Source organism: Schistocerca serialis, chromosome 5 (genome assembly GCF_023864345.2).
Source record: "Schistocerca serialis cubense isolate TAMUIC-IGC-003099 chromosome 5, iqSchSeri2.2, whole genome shotgun sequence".
Lineage (NCBI taxonomy): Eukaryota > Metazoa > Arthropoda > Insecta > Orthoptera > Acrididae > Schistocerca > Schistocerca serialis.
Window position 1 is genome coordinate 383,868,230 of NC_064642.1, and position 19,167 is coordinate 383,887,396.

At 38.3% G+C, this 19,167-nt stretch overlaps 1 protein-coding gene across 1 annotated transcript in view; it reads right to left on the minus strand.

The window, feature by feature from the left end:
• The window catches only part of LOC126481958 (E3 ubiquitin-protein ligase MYCBP2-like), a gene marked incomplete at its 5' end in the record, with an annotated part of 333,248 nt that overhangs the window by 122,670 nt on the left and 191,411 nt on the right, over positions 1–19,167 (minus strand). Inside the window, 2 exons of the mRNA XM_050105921.1 lie at positions 11,443–11,576; positions 14,764–14,869. Of these exons, the coding sequence (XP_049961878.1) occupies positions 11,443–11,576; positions 14,764–14,869 (240 nt within the window). The remainder of the gene's footprint in view (positions 1–11,442; positions 11,577–14,763; positions 14,870–19,167) is intronic.

A 19,167-nucleotide genomic window follows, 5' to 3' on the forward strand; every position in this document is an offset into this window, starting at 1 on the left:
TGCTACTTTAGCTATTCTATGCTTAATTATGTACTAATTAGTGACCTGACCTGGCTTCACACTTAATAACATTAAGTATCTTTGGGCAGACAACTTGACTGGTGTAGCATACTTTGTTTCAGGGCCATGAACAAAATTCAGAGAACAATGTTACAGCATTAGAGAAGGAGTTGCTACTCACCATATAGTGGAGATGCTGAGTTGCAGATAGGCACAATAAAAAGATTCTCACAATTATAGCTTTTGGCCAGTAAGGCCTTTGTCAACAATAGATGCACACACACACACACACACACACACACACACACACACACACTCATACAAACGCAACTAGCACACACGACTCAGTCCCAGGCAACTGAAACCACCTGCCAATGTTAAGTAGATGAATATCATCACTTTCGTATAACTTACACAATGCTTTCTGAGGCAGGAATGCTATGTTACCAGTATAGAATCAGTGTTTGAAGTGGCATCTCATGGCAATGAGGGGAGCACATTGTAATATGTGTACAACCAATGTTAATACTGTATGCCAGCCATGGGTGTGTGTGTGTGCGTGTGTGTGTGTGTGTCTGTGTGTGTGTGTGTGTGTGTGTGTGTGTGTGTGACACACACACACACACACACACACACACACACAAAGAGGAAAAACATGCACGAATTACAGGATTCACCGTGTGGAGCTTAGTACACATTCTGATGCATTGCTGAAACACATTGTCACAATTCTTTGTTGTGGCCTCTTTATCGCAGACTTTTTCACTGTGCCATGCAGAGAATCATGTACTCATCTAGGTTTGATTCAAGGAAAGTAGAAAGCTGGAAGTTCAGGCCTCTACTGTTCAGGCCTCTACCGTGCCGCACTTTATGTAAATGAGGCAAAGTTCCTGAAATACTTTATGGAAAATGCTTTACTTGAAGCATAAAAAATAAAACATCACATTCTTTGGATTCACATGTTCTTTTGATGTGCAACTGTTCTCAAATTGTTGACAGGGAACTATTGGTTACGAATACTTGATTATTTCAAATTGTAACTCTCCCGTCATCTGATGAGGTGGATATCTGTTTTGTTATTGGTAATATTTATTACAACCTTTCAAAGATTAGTAATTCACTGTCCATTGTTTGAAGAATTTGTAGTGAATTAAGAATGTGAACTGCAACTGGTAATCTGAGGAAAGCAGAACTTGGCAACCTGAAGCTGCTGTCATGTAGAAATATTTCAGAATTTCATGTATTCATCCACAATAAACTTCCAACTCCCATTCAAGACGATTATGCTCATGTCTTTATGATCTTTGAAAGACCTAAATCTCTTTTCCCCAGCAGAAATTTGTTTACCAGTCTTCTGTACAATTTGAAAGTGACCAAACAAATAACATCCTCCAACCCATCATGCAGAAAATTGTGTTCATATCTCTCTTTGACTCCAAGAAAGCAGAAAGCTGAAAGTTGAGCAATTTGCTGTGCTGCTGCAAAACTTACTTAAATGACATATTTTACTGTATGCATACGTAATTCAAAACGACAGGTTTTGGACTCATGTCCCCCCCCCCCCCTTTCCCTCCAATGCAGTTGTTACGAAATGACTGCAATCAACTGGATGTCACATGGGCAACTTGCATGTCCCTAATTAGTTACCCAACCAGGGAAAGGAGAGCTACAGCATAGCATGGAATATGAGCAACATTTCGTTTCTGGCGAATCTCCACATCATTGAGAGGTGAATACTAGGTTAAAAGGCAGAGTGAAAAAAAGTGACCCAGGCAGCATTCCATCCATGAACCTATTGGTTTCTTGCTGAATGCTCTACCACTAGACCATCACACCATATGCAAATTTGGTGATGCTTTCTGCTGTCTTGAGCCACTGCTGCTCTCTCAAGTTATCATTGCTGTTCCCTAGGTGGCAGTGGCATCATTTTCACATCTTAACTTTAATTCATCACAATTCAGACAATTTGTATGACATCTTTATAAATTCAATACAAAATCCTTCCTCACAAATCAGTGTATCCGTTAGTGAAAACTACATCAAAATCCTTACAGTAATTCCTTAGATTAGCCTGCACATACAGACAGACAAGAGGAGTTGTGACTTGAATTAATATATATATATATATAGATTTAGTTTATTACAGACTATCCAGTTCTAAGTAATAAAATTTTGTTTTTTCATTACCTGGAAATGATACTAGTCTCAAAACATAATAAATGGCAAAGGATTTTAGTTTTGGGTGAAAAAAATTTGCTTCTCCTTTCAGCACATAATTTTTAAAGCCTGGGGACAAATGAATAATCAGAGGTGCCAACAACTGTCTGATTAATGTTGGCACATCTTTTCAGTAAAGAAAAATATTTACTGTGGGTTGCAGAAAATGTAGAAAGCTACAGACAAGTTTTCATACTGTCTTCTGTTTCTGATATAATAGGAATAATAATGAAAAACAGACTAATAAATTACCTAAATAAATATAATCTTTACTATGAACAATTCAGTTTCAAGCCTGGAAGAGGTACATAGCCTGCAGTAACATAGTTTACAAATGTTCTTGCAGCACTACATAAAGATGATCACATAACTGACATTTTATTGGTTCTGTCAAAGGCTTTTGGCATTGTTGAGCACAGAATTTTATTACATAAATCATAGGTACTAGGAATAAGAGCTGTGGTAAATAAGTAGATTGAGTCTGACCTGGAAAATACGGTGTAACAAGTTGAAATTTCACATACGTCAAGACAGTTACTTGTGAAACATTTACCAGACCTCAAATATATTAATAAAGGCATCTTTAAGGGGAATGTATTAGGTCAAATCTCTTTCTGAATCTATATTAATGAATTCCTATAGAGATGACAAAAAACAGCCAACAACACTCTCAAAAATGTCCACAAGTTGTCATTAGACAGTGAAGTAACACTAAATGTAAGGAAGACAAGCTATATGAGTTTCTGATTGAAGAAAAAAGACAACAGTTCTAGATTAAAAGCCAACATTTCTGTATCAGAATGAGACTGTATACTTGGAGATGGATGTAGACTCCCAGTTGGAATGGACAGAACATGAGAAGTTTCGACAAAGAAAATATTCCCAGCATGTTGCACCATTTGAATCGTAGCATCATTTCATACCTCAAAGTGACCTATTTTGTATAGCCTACATACATTCAGTCCTCAGTTATGGGATAATGTTTTGGGGAATAAGTGCTGGGAATATCCAGGTTGTCCTCAAGGTACAGTAAAGGGCTATACAAATAATAACATGTAGCAACAGTAAGGCTCATTTTGTTGAATATAAAATGCTAAAAATTCTAACTGTCTCATGTGAGTATATTTTTCAGAATATCAAAATTATAAAAAGGACTGATTACCACTCACCACATAGAGAAGACATTGATTGATAGATGGGCACATTGAAAATTATACTATGTGCCTGTCTGCCCACCAATGCCTCCTCTAAGTGGTAAGTGGCAATCTATCCTTTTCATATTGTTCTTTGCAAATGTAATGCCACAAACCGGTCAGACATGAGTGTGGAATCAGATCAAGTCACTATGTACATCAAAACAGGAAAAAGTCTTAAACACAATATAATGTGTTACATCATTGGCTAAAACTGTACAACAGTCTGCCAGAGCAAATTAAAGACCGAAATGATCCTAGCAGCTTCAGCCAAAGGCTTAAAAGTATTTATTAAATAACAGTTATAACACTGTAAATGAATATTTAAAATATCTGTAGATTGCCATTTAATATCCTTGAACATGTAACATCCATGAAGATTTAATATGTAACAATAATTAGGATTAATTACAAGAACTTTATGCTATAAAAAAATTGTGTGTGTTGCAGCAATAAGAACCATTGCATCAACTTCTGATGACATCCACGTAATGTACATTGTACCATGGATGAATAAATAAAGAAAATTGTCTGGTGGTTAAATGGATGCTTTCAGTATCTCCCAGCATCATGACTGCATTGTCTTTCCATGTTATATGACACACAATAAATGGTATTATTGTATAAAAATGAAACTTCATATTTATTTACTGCTCCTGCTGCGCAAATATTTTTAGGAATACAATTAACTTTTAATTACCAAGATATAATAACCATCTGACAACAAACTGTCCACACTGTATTCAAAATTTGTCACAGAGTTTCACTGTCTTCTGCAGCAGTTCTTACTTCAAGAAAAATGAACCTCACAATACTTATAACCACTCACATGCAACTGAAAATAATGGACACAGTAACCATGATATCATTTTCAAATGTACATCAACTTCATCATCTTGTGATGAATCAAATAATATGTTGCACTCAGATCTCTGCCACTGCAAGAAGATAACATACAAAGGTATAATGTGAATTAAATGTAAAACTATGAATCATATAACTGTGTAAATGAGGATCCAAAATTTAAGATATGGTTCTGCACAAACTGTAGCAAAGATGATGTTAAAAAACTTACTGGGAAGGACTGTAAAGACCGGATTATTGCTGATTTATTAGAGGACATACATGGTATAGGAACTAGGCCTAAGCACAATGAGAAACTCAGACAGGAGAGTACTGCAAATGTTAGAATAAGGAAACGTTCTCATAAAAGTATAATTAAAAATAATGTAAGTATATTTCATCAAAATATTGGGAGTTCAGAAGATTTAGAAGCTGAGGATGAAATAGATATACTATGCCTGTCTGAGCATCACATTGTTACTGATATGGATAAGGTAAATGTAAGTGGATATAAGCTCTCTGTACATGTAATGAGAGAAAATATGGAGAAAGGAGGAGTTGCCATATATGTCAAAAGTTATCATTGTGCAAAAAGTATAGAAACAAAAAAGTTTTGTGTAGAGAAACATATAGAAGCATGTGCCTGTGAGCTTAGATTAAATAAAGGCACATTTATAATTGTAACTGTATATAGGTCCCAATCAGGAAATTTTCATCTATTTCTGAAAAATTTGGACTCCTTGTTGTGCTATCTGTCAGGCAGAGGGAAGCAAATTATTATTTGTGGGGACTTCAATGTAGATTCTCTGAAAGAGGGTAATAGGAAAAATGACCTTGAAGTATTACTCGGTTCTTTCAATTTGACACCCGTTATTGATTTTCCTACTCGGGTGGTAAAGGATAGCAGCTCACTGATAGATAACTTCTTTATAGACCAAGATAAGTTTAACCACATAAATGCTCAGCCTGTTGAGAATGGTCTTTCTGATCATGGTGTACAGCTAGTTACAATATATGACATAGCTCCATTCAGCAATACTAAACAGTCCTCCAAAGTAGTACGTTCAGTCAACGATTTAACAATTGCAAATTTCAGGGAAAGCCTACAGCAGTTACAACTGGGATGAGGTGTACCGTGAACCTGATGCCAATTTAAAATATAATTTATTTCATGACATTTTTGTAAATGCATTTGAAAACTGCTTCCCCAAGAAAATAGTTAAATGTACTCGTAAGAAACCTTGTAACAAACCATGGCTTACTAAGGGTATAAAAATATCTTGTAAACGGAAAAGGGAAATGTATCTGGCAGCAAGAAAGAGTAGTGACCCAGAAACTATCAAACATCATAAAAACTACTGTGTTATATTAAGAAAAGTTATTAAAAAATCCAGAAGTATGTGTATCATGTCTGAAATCAGCAACTCTGATAATAAAATTAAAACAATTTGGAATATTATTAAAAGAGAAACAGGTCAACCAAGAGCACAGTAAGACAGTATTACCATCAAAACGAATGAAAACTTTACGAACAAAAAGTCAGAAGTTGAAAATGTTTTTAATAATCATTTTCTAAATGTTGTGGATATAGTAGGATCCAGGTGTTCATTAGAAGATGCTAGGCTGTTAATGGAAGAGGCCATACCTATGCAATTTGATACAATTGAAATCTCACCCACTTCTCCCTCTGAAATTAGGAAAATAATAAAGTTGGAATTGATGGCATTTCCAGCAAAATACTAAAAGCTTGTTCTCAACAGATAAGTAAGATTCTCATCCACCTGTGTGATAGCTCTCTGGAACAGGGCATTTTCCCTGATAGACTGAAATATGCTATTGTTATACCTTTGCACAAAAAGGGGGAGAGATCTGATGTCAACAATTACCGTCCAATCTCCCTTCTAACAGCTTTATCCAAAATTTTTGAGAAAGTAATGTATTGAAAGTAGCTTCATATATCTGTAAAAATGAAGTACTAACAAAATGTCAGTTTGGTTTCCAGAAAGGTTTTTCAACAGAAAATGCCATATATGCTTTCACCAATCAAATTTTGAATGATCTGAATAACTGAACACCACCCATTGGGATTTTTTGTGATCTCTCAAAGGCTTTTGATTGTGTAAATCATGAAATTCTGCTAGACAAGCTCAAGTATTGTGGCATGAGTGGGACAGTGCACAAATGGTTTAATTCATACCTAACTGGAAGAGTGTAAAAAGTTGAAATAAGCAGTTCTCATAATATGCAAAGATCAGCACATTCCTCAAACTGAGGAACTATCAAGAATGGGGTTCCACAAGGGTCAGTCTTGGGTCCTTTGTTGTTCTTAATATATATTTATGACATGCCATTCTATATTCATGAAGAGGCAAAGTTAGTTCTCTTTGCTGATGATACAAGTATAGTAATCACACCTGACAAACAAGAATTAACTGATGAAATTGTCAATACTGTCTTTCAGAAAATTACTAAGTGGTTCCTTGTAAACGGACTCTCACTGAATTTTGATAAGACACAGTACATACAGTTCTGTACGGTGAGTGGTATGACGCCATTAATAAATATAGACCTTAATCAGAAGCATATTGCTAAGGTAGAATATTCCAAATTTTTAGGTGTGACCATTGATGAGAGATTAAATTGGAAGAAACACATTGATGATCTGCTGAAACGTTTGAGTTCAGCTACTTATGCAATAAGGGTCATTGCAAATTTTGGTGATAAACATCTTAGTAAATTAGTTTACTACGCCTATTTTCACTCATTGCTTTCATATGGCATCATATTTTGGGGTAATTCATCACTGAGGAATAAAGTATTTATTGCACAAAAGCGTGTAATCAGAATAATAGCTGGAGTCCACCCAAGATCATCCTGCAGACATTTATTTAAGGATCTAGGGATATTCACAGTAGCTTCTCAGTACATATACTCTCTTATGAAATTTGTTATTAACAACCAAACCCAATTCAAAAGTAATAGCAATGTGCATAACTACAATACTAGGAGAAAGGATGATCTTCACTATTCAAGATTAAATCTAACTTTGGCACAGAAAGGGGTGAATTATACTGGCACTAAAGTCTTTGGTCACTTACCAAGTAGTATCAAAAGTCTGACAGATAATCACCAAGTATTTAAGAAGAAATTAAAAGAATTTCTGAATGACAACTCCTTCTACTCCATAGAGGAATTTTTAGATATAAATTAAGAAAAAAAAGAAAAAAAAAGAAAAAATATTTAAAAAAATAAAAAATTAAAAAAATTAAATAAAAAACACAAAAAATAAATAAGTTGTTATATTAACTTAAGTATGTTGTTAAATTAACTTAATTATGTCATGTATTGGAAAATTTGACTCGTTCCACATCATTACGAAATATCGTATTCATGATCCATGGAACTAGTATTAATCTAATCTAATCTAATCTAAAAAAATTGTGTGTCATTTTCAAGCTACAGAACATACAATGAACTACATGGTGAACATGCTGCCACCAACAGATCAAATCTGGTGTCTGAAGTAGGTTCAAAGTGTTCAGAAATCATAAATAACAGGGGGGGGAAGTAAACTTTGTGCAAATAATGTGGACAAAATAATGAAGTTTAATTAATGCATTTCTAACCTTCAATTAGTTGGTTGGTTGGTTGGTTTGTGGGATTAAAGGGACCAGACAGCTACGGTCATCGGTCCCTTCATTTAGTTATCAGTGTGTTGTGTAGTAATATGGAAAAACTTGGAAAAGAAATAAGTAAACAAGAGTCTTAAATTCTTCTTCTCAAAATAAACCAACTCTCACTAGTGATTGCCATGAAGTATTATACAAAAATAGATCTTCAAATGCAAGAATAGTGCCACAGTGTGTGAACAACAATCAATTTGGGTCCAAAAATCAATTTAAAGTTTTCTTCACAATTGAAGTAAATGAACTGGAAAACAAAAGCAAACCTTTAAATCAATCATGTCTATAGAAAAATGAAATAAGGTCTATAATAAGCAGCAATAAATGCAAAATATTGGTAAAAAAACTGTGCAAACCAATCAGTACGTGTTATAATGGATCAAATGTAAAAAATACTGTTAACACAAACACACAAACAGAAATAAACAAATACAATATTCTGTTTTTAATGGGCAAACATAGTAAAACCTTTGCAAGAATTTTTGACGACTATGAAATTGTCATGCAATATGCATTTTAAAACCAAGTTCAAACACAAGAAATATTATAAATATTAATTAAGCAAAAATGACTATATTGAGGATATGGTGTGTATAGAAGGTGCAAATGATGAGACAACAAATGATGCACATAACTGACTCTCATATCTAAAAAGATTTCTAGGATATTCAATAAAATCTTCTTCGTTTACAAGCCACATCATTTCAAATAAAACACTTGAGCTTTCAATAGTCATCTACACCATCATCATTAGGGGTTGGAATCACCGACTGCCAGGGTTAGTAAGGTGTACTGCTTATACAGATGTAATGGCAGCTCTTCGGAACCTTCCAGAGAAGGCCAGAGTGGCATATGCATGGAAGACAAGTTTGGCAGCTCCTAGCGGCTCTGTCCCACCACAACACCAGTGATATCACATGGCGCGAACTGCAGTCATCACGTTTGAAACTACCACTCCTGTATCCCTACAAGCATCAAGCCTATGCTTTTGGTTTCACTCACTGTCCAAGTCCAAAGCCCACCGCCATGCCCTACTAAGTGTGTACCCCTGGCCTCTCTAAAAATTATTGGTGTTTATTCTAGTTTTGGTTGCTTCTTTGACAACATGTATGATGCTGTCTGAGCCAAAACTCTTATTTCTTCAAATTGTATTATGTCCATTGTCTGGTCAACTTCTCAAGTTCCCTTTGTTTGGTATGATGTGAGTGCTCTACATAACGCCCAGCAATAAATCGAATGGTCTGACGCACATAAATACTACCACATTCACAGGGGACGTCACACATACCAGGAACTCGAAGACTTATGTTGTTTTTAACAGGACGTAACACATCTCTTGTCTCGGAGGCGGGCTGGAACACCGGTCTCAATCCATGACTCTTCAGCACATGTCCTAACTCACTAGTAGTTACTCCACAGTATAGAAGGAATGTAGGTGGCTTGGCCTTTTCCACCAATTCAAGAGGTGTATGTCATCAGTGGCACTTGAAAGTTCTAGCAATTTCTACTTTGTTATAACCATTTTATTTGAACATGCGCTTCAAGCGATCAAATGGTGGGATGGAGCAGGGGGAGGGATAGGAGAGTATTGGGGGGAGGGGGAGGGGGGAGGGGGAGGGGGGAGGGGGGGGGAGTGCTCTCAGGTGGAGTGCATAGGGACTAGACTGTGTCAGGACAAGGCTGCCAGGGGCAACAACAATAGGCTACGGAGGACAGAAGGGGGAGGGGATGAGGAGCAGAAAAGGAGCTGGGCAAAGAAGGGGAAAAAGACTGGTGGGTGCATTGGTAGAGAGTGGCATACAATGAGGGTGAAGAGACATGAATTGGGAGGAGGTGTGGGCCGGTGTGGGCCAGAGGGTGCAGAAACTGTCAGGTGGAGGGAGTGGGGAGAGTAGGTTACCATAGTTTGAGGCCAGGACAATTACAGGAATGGAGAAAGTATTGTAAGGATAACACCCATCTGCATAGCTTATAAAAGATGGTCACGGAGAAGAGGAATCAGATGTTATGGAATTACCCCAGCATCAACCCAATCCCTCCACCTAACAGTTTCTGCCCCCTCCCCTCCACCTGCCCCTGCCCTACACCTCTTCCCACTTCATGTCCCCTCACCCTCATTGTGCCAACACTCACCAGCCCTTTTTCCCTTCTCTGTCTGTTTTCTTTTCCACTCCCCATTTCACCTCCCCCCCCCCCCCTCCCCACCACCCACACCAATAGCATTTCAACACTGCACCTGGCAGCCTTTTCCTACCACAATCTAGTGCCTAAACACTTCCCCACCCCAATGTGGATTGCTGCTTTTGGTCAACATTCACAGCAGTCATGTATGCGTGAGGTGTGCTTGCTTGTGTGAATGTGTATGTGTTTTCTTTTCTACAGAGGGCTTTGGCCGAAAAACAAATGTGTAACTGTCCTTTTGTTGCACCTGTCTGCAGCTCAACATGTCATCTTCATGGTGAGCAGCAATCTATTCTTTTCATAATATTATTGCAAGCCTAGATATCAATCAAAGCATAATCCTTTGCTTAATAAATAAATAGATTTTTCTGCAATGGTGTTGGTCGGTTGGTTTGTTTGTTTGTTTGGGGGAGGGAACCAAACAGCAAGGTCATCAGTCCCATCGGATTATCGAAGGATGCAGAAGGAAGTCAGCTGTGCCCTTTCAAAGGAACCATTCTGGCATTTGCCTGAACCGATTTAGTGAAATCAAGGAAAACCTAAATCAGGATGGCCAGATGCGGGTTTGAACCGTCATCCACCCGAATGTGAGTCCAGTGTGCTAACCACTGTGCCCCCTCGCTCGGTTGCAACATAAAACTCATTGATTCATTCATTCGTCCACACATGTTGTTTGGTAAACCCCACACTATTCAAAGACTATTGTGTTTAGAATTAAGCAAGATTTAGGGAAGAGTAATATGGGAAAAAAGATGACTGAAAGAAGCTGGAAGAATTATATGTGAAAATTCCACCTGGTAATGTAAAAGGTATGTTTGCATAAACAGAGTGGACAATGTGTACTAAGGTCTCTAACTAAAGCTTCCCTTCCTCCAACCACCCACCAACCCAAAAAAGAGGCAAATAAGACTAATTTATGAGAAGAAGAAATGAGGAACTGCAGCTGGATAGCCAATGCAAAACTTCAGAGAAAGAAAGCTAGAAAATCATAGAGCGGTGAGTGGAAAAAAGAGATAAATGTTTTGAGGGCAGAGTAACAGGCGTAGAGGAAAAGGGGGGCACAAAAGAAAGGTGACTGACCTGGTAAATATAAGTTTTCTATAACTTATTTGACTGATGTTTCATTTTAGACATGATTATTTTTTAACAAAATCTACAGTTTTGAATACCTCTTCAATACAGTAATACCTCCTACAAGCTATATTACAGTATCCTATTCTACATTTGTTTGCTTGTTTACAAAAAAGCAATAAAAGAAAAGTTTTGCTGTTTGTTCTCTGTTGCTGTTATTAAAGAAGATACCTGGGATATCTTTTGTGACTCACCTGTCTTCATCACCTGATTCCCAAAATGTTTCAGTTGAACTATCTGTCAAGCTTCCAACCATTGCTTGTCGACTTGATGCTTTAATTTCTATATTAGGAGTCAAGTCCTTCAATGTTTCAACACAGCTGGTAATCTGAAATCATGATAGAAGATTGTGAGCAGAAAAGAGGCAATACTGCTCTCCTCTGAAAAACGGAGATGAATGTCATGGCCACAATATGAAATCAAAACAGGATTTGCACAGAAACTAAACAGACTTCAGCCATTCACAGAAATGTATAAATTAGTCAAGTATGAAAGTTTTCAATGCTCTACCAAAATACACAAAAAAATCTAGATGTTGACACACAAATTCAAGAGAAAATGTAAAGAATATCTATTGTAAAAATAGTTTTAATCAATTAGAGATCTTCTTAACATAAATGTGCATGTGGATATATAGTTTTATTTGTACAACTTACACTCACTCCTTCCATATCCCACCAACTCCACTGCTATTGGAATCAACAGCACTCATGATAAAATAAACAGATACAAATTGTGATAACTTATGATGTAAATATGATTCTGGAAAGTTCTGGTTGAATTTAAATACTGTAGGAGTCAAGGTAACACCTCACTGAACAGTAGAGGCACTGAGTCATCAAAAGGCACGTAAACGAGACTGAAAACTTTGCGAGCTTTCTGGCAAACCCTTTTTCGAATTAGAATATGTGTACACAAACCTGTACAGTTACACTGTAGTGGCTGAATACACTCCGCTGTGACTGCAGTCCTGCAGCTTGTCTGGGGTGAGGTGTTGAGTCAGGTGGAGTGGGTGATGGGAAGAAGGAGCTGGGGAGAGGGAGATACTGGAGGAAGGGTGACTAATGCCTGGGAGGAAGGCAGCACATGAACGGGATAGCAATGTGACATGGACACTGGCACCAGTGTGTTCACACAACGAACAATGACTGTGACATGTGGGAGAGTCATCCTCCTGTAAGACTCAGGTGCGAGACCTACTCGATACAGCCACCCAGTGCATACTGCTGCCGTCAGCCACAGGCTTGTCCTATCCCATCATAGGAACATAGGGAGGACAACCTGGGAAAGCAGTTATGTCTGGTAAAACTATGTGGGCATGACCATCAATCAGCTGTACTCGCGAAGGAATGACCACCAACAAATTTTGGCCAAGAGCACAGTTGACCACACAAATGTGGGACACACAACTGGGTGTGAGATGCTTGATTTCAATGACTGCTTCACAAAGCTGCATGTCTAAACTACTACAGCTGGTGCCCTTGTTGCACTCCTATCCTGAGCACCTGCTGCCTCTCTCTCCCACATGCATGTCCTGTGCTCCTGCTACTATCTCCTAGCCGCCAGTCACCCTCCTCCAACCCTCCTTCCCGCTCCCACCTTCTTTCTCCCCTTATCCACTCCATCTGACATACTCCCGAGTTGAGCTGCAGAACTGCAGTTCCAAGACATTGTATTCAGCTGGTACACTGTAGCCATACAGGTATGTGTGTACGAATATTTTTTTTCATGTATGTTTACTCTATCTCAAAACAAATTATTCTCAAAGCTAGCAAAGCTTTCAGTTTTGTTTATGTGCCTTTCAACGACTCAGCACCTCTCCTGTCTAGTGAATTGTTACCTTACTCTAAATTATTTTCAACTTATGATCTACAGTCAGTGAGGAAAAGGAATGAGAGTACCATCTGAAAGAGCTGATCATAATGCAACCACACCCATAAGTTAAGGAAACTTTGAGATTCATGAAAATCTGGTACATCATGGTAACACTGTAGAGACTAAACTGTAATAGGACAGTACAGCTACGTGTGATGCATGCAGTACATCAGTACAAGACCATTAGTGTTCCTGCAACATCCTGTGATCATGAATACAGTACTATGTCCTACATGTTTTGAGTGTGTAGCACATCTTATCCCAGTTCTAGGGAAGCAGAATGGCAAGACAAACAAACAGAGATGACATTACAGATGACCAGATCATTTGCAGATTAGATATTGTCAACAGTCAGTAAAAAAGAGGTAGGGTGTTAAATGTTACCTGTAATGTTATTTCACAGCTGTGAAGATAATTGCTGTACGGGCAAGGTCCATTATATGCTGTCAGACCGCATACTGTCAACTTTAAGAGCCTTTACCGTACACATTTCCTTCACACAAAGGCACTATGTTGCTTTGTAATTGCAAGTGGGCCCATAAACAGTGGGACACAGTCCTGTTCTCAGGTAAGTTTCTCTGTTACTCTGGTTTGACACTGGGAGATTTGCAAACTTACCATATTATGGAAAACGACTGATATGGCAGTACTGACCAAGGTGGCACTTGGTTAGCATACTACTTGCATTCACAAGAACAATGGTTTTCTGTGAATTCCCTAAACTACTTGAGGCAGTTTCTAGGATGGTTGTATTGAAAGGGCATGACTAATTCCCTTCACATTTTCCCTAATCTGAGATTGTCCCCCAATCTCTAATGACCTCATTGTCAGTGAGACATTAGACTCTAATTATCCTTCCTCTTATTGCTTTTAGGTGTGCCAGTGCCGGTGTTCTTATCTGGGACGGCTTCATGTTATGATCACATCAGCTACTGAGTTTTCTAGGGGCACTGGGATGGTTACTGTCTACATGAATGGCAATTTGCCGTGGCATGTACATATTTTTGGGGTGCATGGTTTCCACCTGATGGATGACAATGACTGACCATATATGGTTGGCCTAGTTGCTAAGTACAAGCAACAACTGGATATCTGTTATTTATCTATTTATTTTTTAAAGGTTGGCCACAGTCAATGTACGTGGTTGGTGGCTGGATGTTGTCTACGGTGTCATTTCACAGCTGTGAAGAAAATTTCAGTGTGAGGAAACATTTGATGGCAGTATGAGCAAGATCACCATATACTATGGCCCAGTGATGAGATTGTTACTAAATACAAAAACCACAACAATTGCTGACTTCTAAACGACATCTGTTCAGCAATGGGAGGCATTACTGTAAGCCATGTTAGGTGGCCTGATCCACAGAGTACAGAACATCTGTACATACCTTATTGGTATAAGAGGTAATCACATTGTGTATCACATCGCAGGAGTAAATCACACATGACAAAAGCGACCCATCGCCAAATCCTGTCATGAAGCCACACATCATAACACTGCCAAGGCACCTTTTAGTGTACACATTGCTTCACGTTGTGTTGTTTCATGTATTTTGAAAATACCTTAAGTTATGTATGTGCATATATGACAGAAGTTTGCTTCATTCGTTTGTCTCTGTACAGTTCCTAACAACTGATACCTGTGAATATGTTGACTGGTGACTCTCATGCATGCTCATACTCAGTTCATCTTGTTCTTCTTCTGAACGGGAAAGAATTTTGCTGATATTGCTGAACACATGGCTCCTGTAATAAACAGAGGTAAATATTTCTACAGTGAAACAGTTGGGCAGGCACAAGAATCAGTTGAACACTGGGCATAGTGTTTATAAATAATGTATAACGCAAAACTGTTCTTTTTAAATTTATCCTGATGTAAACAATGCAGCAATTCATGGAAAGGTAAGACAAATATTGGAAAAATCAAATTAGAGCACAAGATTTCAATCTTAAGTTTCAAAGTACCTAAAATCTGCTTTACACAGATGTCAAATACTATAATCATTCGTTCCACATATCTGATAGATAATAACATGGCAACAAATGACAAAGAAAGGCAGTGATTCAAATTTCAGTCTTAAAGTAAACATTAAACATATTCATGCACTTCCTTATTAGTGATTTCTTTCCACAATATTAACACAACAATTATTATTGTTATGACAGTAATGAAGAAAGAAACTAATCATTTCCTAGATTGAGAGCTATCCCATTATTCTGTCAGAGTGATCCAATACATTAGCAGAAAATATCAATCACCTTGGTCCAGCTACAAAAATGTAACACTACTGTAATAAGTCCAGGCCCAGGTACTTGATTCTACACCATTTAATCTGGCCACCTTAACAGCAGCAACCCTAATAATAGTTGGAGTCAGCTACCCAGTGAGCTGTAAGGGGCAACCCCCACCCCAAAATGGTTGGATGGGAGATTAACAATATTCCCCTGTAAAAAGGAATTGTTGCGAATGCTAATAATGAATAAGCCAGAGAGACATTCTGATGACAACCCAGCAAACAAAAAAAGGATAAGAGATATGTATATAGAAACTTGGAATGTGCAGAGCCTATGCCAAGCTGGAACCCTCCATCAGCTGCTAAAACAGGTAAACAACTATGGTATAAAAATATAAGCTCTCCATAAAATTAGGTGGAAGGGAAGTGACATAATCGGCTTGGGAAATTTCACTATCTTTTGTATTGGTGGGAGGATGTATACCTTCGGAACAGGTTTTGTGGTTGCTAAAGAACTGAAACATGTGGTGCTTAGAACCAATCAATGAATGGATGTCCATGTTAAGATTAAGGGAGAAATTTTTCACCACAACAATGATAATGTACATGCACCCACAGAGGAGGCAGATGAACAACAAAAGGATGATTTTATTGCAAGGTAGAGCAGTTGTAGGATCAGGCTCCCAAACATGATGTTAAGATATTAATAGGAGACTTGAATGAAAAAAAAATAGGAAAAGAAAAGGCCTATCAGAAAAATATAGAGAGGCATAGCCTTCACAAAATATCAAATGACAATGGACTTAGGGTTGCAGATTTTGCTACAAGCAAAAACATGGCTGTCAGTAGTCATGTATCCCACACAAAAAGATACTCAAAGGAACATGCATGTTGGCAGATGGACAAACTAGAAATCAGATAGACTATATATTGATTGATTGGAGGCACACAATGGACATAATCACTGTTAGAAGCCAATGTGGAGCTGAATGCAATTCAGACCATCATCTAGTGGGAATTTATAGGCAGAGAATCTGAAATTATTTCAGAAAAGAACTATTTCAGAAAAGAACTAGAGCAAATCTGAATGAATATAATGAGAAGAGGGTTTGCAGACAGAAGAAAAGAGCACTAGATAAGAAAAAAATTGGAAGAAATTGAACAGCTAGGAGAAGTAAATACTGGAAATGCACAAAAATATTAAAGAAAGGTAGGCTGGGTTTCAAGCAAAAACAAATATGTGCAGTAGTGAAGAATGGGATGACAGATGGACAGAATACTTCCAAGACCTACTGAACCCAGAAGCAGAGGTACGAGAAGAACTAGTGGAAATAACTTACTATGGACCAGAGGTCTTAACACCAGAACCCACACAGGAGGAAGTGATACAAGCCATTAAGATCTTAAAAAACAATAAGACACCTGGAGAAGATTAGATCTAAGTGGAACTCCTCAAATATAGTGGGGAAACACTTGTGAAAGGAATTCATAAAGTAATAATGGGAATCTGGCAGGAGGTGAGCATGCCAATGGAGTGGAAAATGGCTATACAATGTCCCATACACAAAAAAGGAGATAAATTACATTGACTCAACTATCGAGGAATCCCCCTGCTACATACTACATGTAGAATGTTCTCCAATATTCTAACTAGGAGGCTTACTCCCTCTGTGGAAGAGAAAACTGATGACTATCACAGTGGCTTTAGAAGAACAAATATTCACAATGCACAAACTACTTGAAAAATGTTATGAACTTCAAATACACATACAACAGCTTTATATCAATTTTAAGCAAGCCTATGATAGTATCTCAAGAGTGGCATTGCAGAATGTAATGGAAAAGACTGGAGTATCTAAGAAGCTCATTAAGGTTACTATGATAACCCTCGGTGAAACCTGCTATAAAGTAAAACTATAGGGTGAAATCTCCAGAGAAGTGGAAGTGCAGAAGGGACTGAGACATGGTAACGACACTTCCTCACTGCTATTCAGCTTCTGCCTAGAGAAAGTCATAAGTCAGACAGAGTTAAACATAGGAGGAACCATCTTGTAATCAATAACTGCAGTATCTAGCCTTCAAAGACGATGTGGCATTATTCACACGAAACACTGCTGTGTCGGCCAATGCCTATCAACAACTAAGAAGAGGTACAAGGAAACTTGGCCTGATAGTCAATGTTGAAAAGACCAAATATACTGCTATGACTGACCTATGAAACCTACCAAATCTCAGAATAGCTGACAATGAGTTTGAAAGGGAGAGAGACTTTAAATACTTTGGATCGACTTTAGAGAGACAAATGACATCAGCAGCAAGGTGAAAGCTAGAATAGCAGCAGGCAACAAATGCTACTTTGCCACAGTAACCATGCTTAGGAGCTTGCTTCTATCACAGAAATCTAAAATCCTCATTTACAAAACAATTATAAGACCAGCTGTTGTGTATGGAACCAAGATGTGAACCATGACTGCAAATGATGAAAAGGATCTTTAGCACTTGCGAGAGAAAGGTTCTGCATAAGATATATGGCCCAATATATGATCAAAAAGGTTGGCACATCCGTACGAATGCAGAATCAGAACAACTTGCTGAAGAAATTAAGATTGTCACCACCATCAAAAGGCTGTGGTAGACAGGACACAGGGTCAGAATGGAGGAAGACAGAACATATTTTTGCTGACAATGCTGGAGACAGACAATAGAAAGTATGTCCCAGAAAGAGATGGATGGATGGAATTGAAGAAGACATGAAAAAGCTGGGTGTCAGAGGATGGAGATGGAAAACCATGGACCAGATAGAATGGCAGGATATTGTGATGCAGGCCAAAGCCCTTCAAGGGCTTTAGAGCTGAGGAGTAAGTAAGTAAGTAAATAAGTAAGTAAGAACTGCTTGTGGAGGGTGTAGTGTTGGGTGTGGTGGGTAGAGAGAGGCAGGGAGATGGACAAGGGTTGAGTGGCTAGCAGTTAGAAAAAAGGCGGCCAGTTTACAGCTAGGAATGTGGGAGGGAGGGTGACATGTATATGGGTTGGCAATACTGTAGCAGCTTTAGGAAGCAGCTCACACTGAAGGGAATGTGTGGATGTGAATTGGGTAGATGACAGGATGGAGAAAGGAAGGGGAAACTGCTGAGTGGAGAGTGTGGGGACAGTGGGTGAATCCCAAGTAACCCACTGTCCCCGCATCCTTCACCCAACTGTTTCCCCTGCCTCCTTCCTGTTATCCTCACACAATTCACATCCCCACATTGCCTTCAGCATGTGACACTTCCCAACGGCTGCTACAGTCGTACCAACCCTGCATCTCATTCTTATTTGCCAAACTGGCCAGTTCCCTCCAAGCTGCTAACCACCCACCACAAGTCTCTCTCCCTGCCTCCCGCTTCCCTCTCCCTTTATCCACCGCACCTGACACTACCCCCACCATGACTAGTTCGCATGCCGCTGAACATTTGTGGCACTGTTACTTTATCCAGCACCATGTAAGGGCGCGGGCGTGTGTATGCGTCTGTGTGTGTGTGTGTGTTCGTGTATTTGACACTAGCTCATAAAAGGATAACTGTGAAAGTTAGCAAGTTTTATTTCTTTTGTGTGTGCCTATTGACAACTCTATGCTTCTGCTTTCCAGTGAGTGGTCTTATTCAATCCTGAAGTAATTAATATCTTTTTTCCACTATCAAATACCTAGTTGGAGAGTATCATTATATGGTTTTCAAACTATAACAGGATGTAACTATTATCTATCTCCTACCCTATTTTTTATTATGGTGTGTAAATTTAGACTCAGATGTTGCTTTTATATCAACTGTG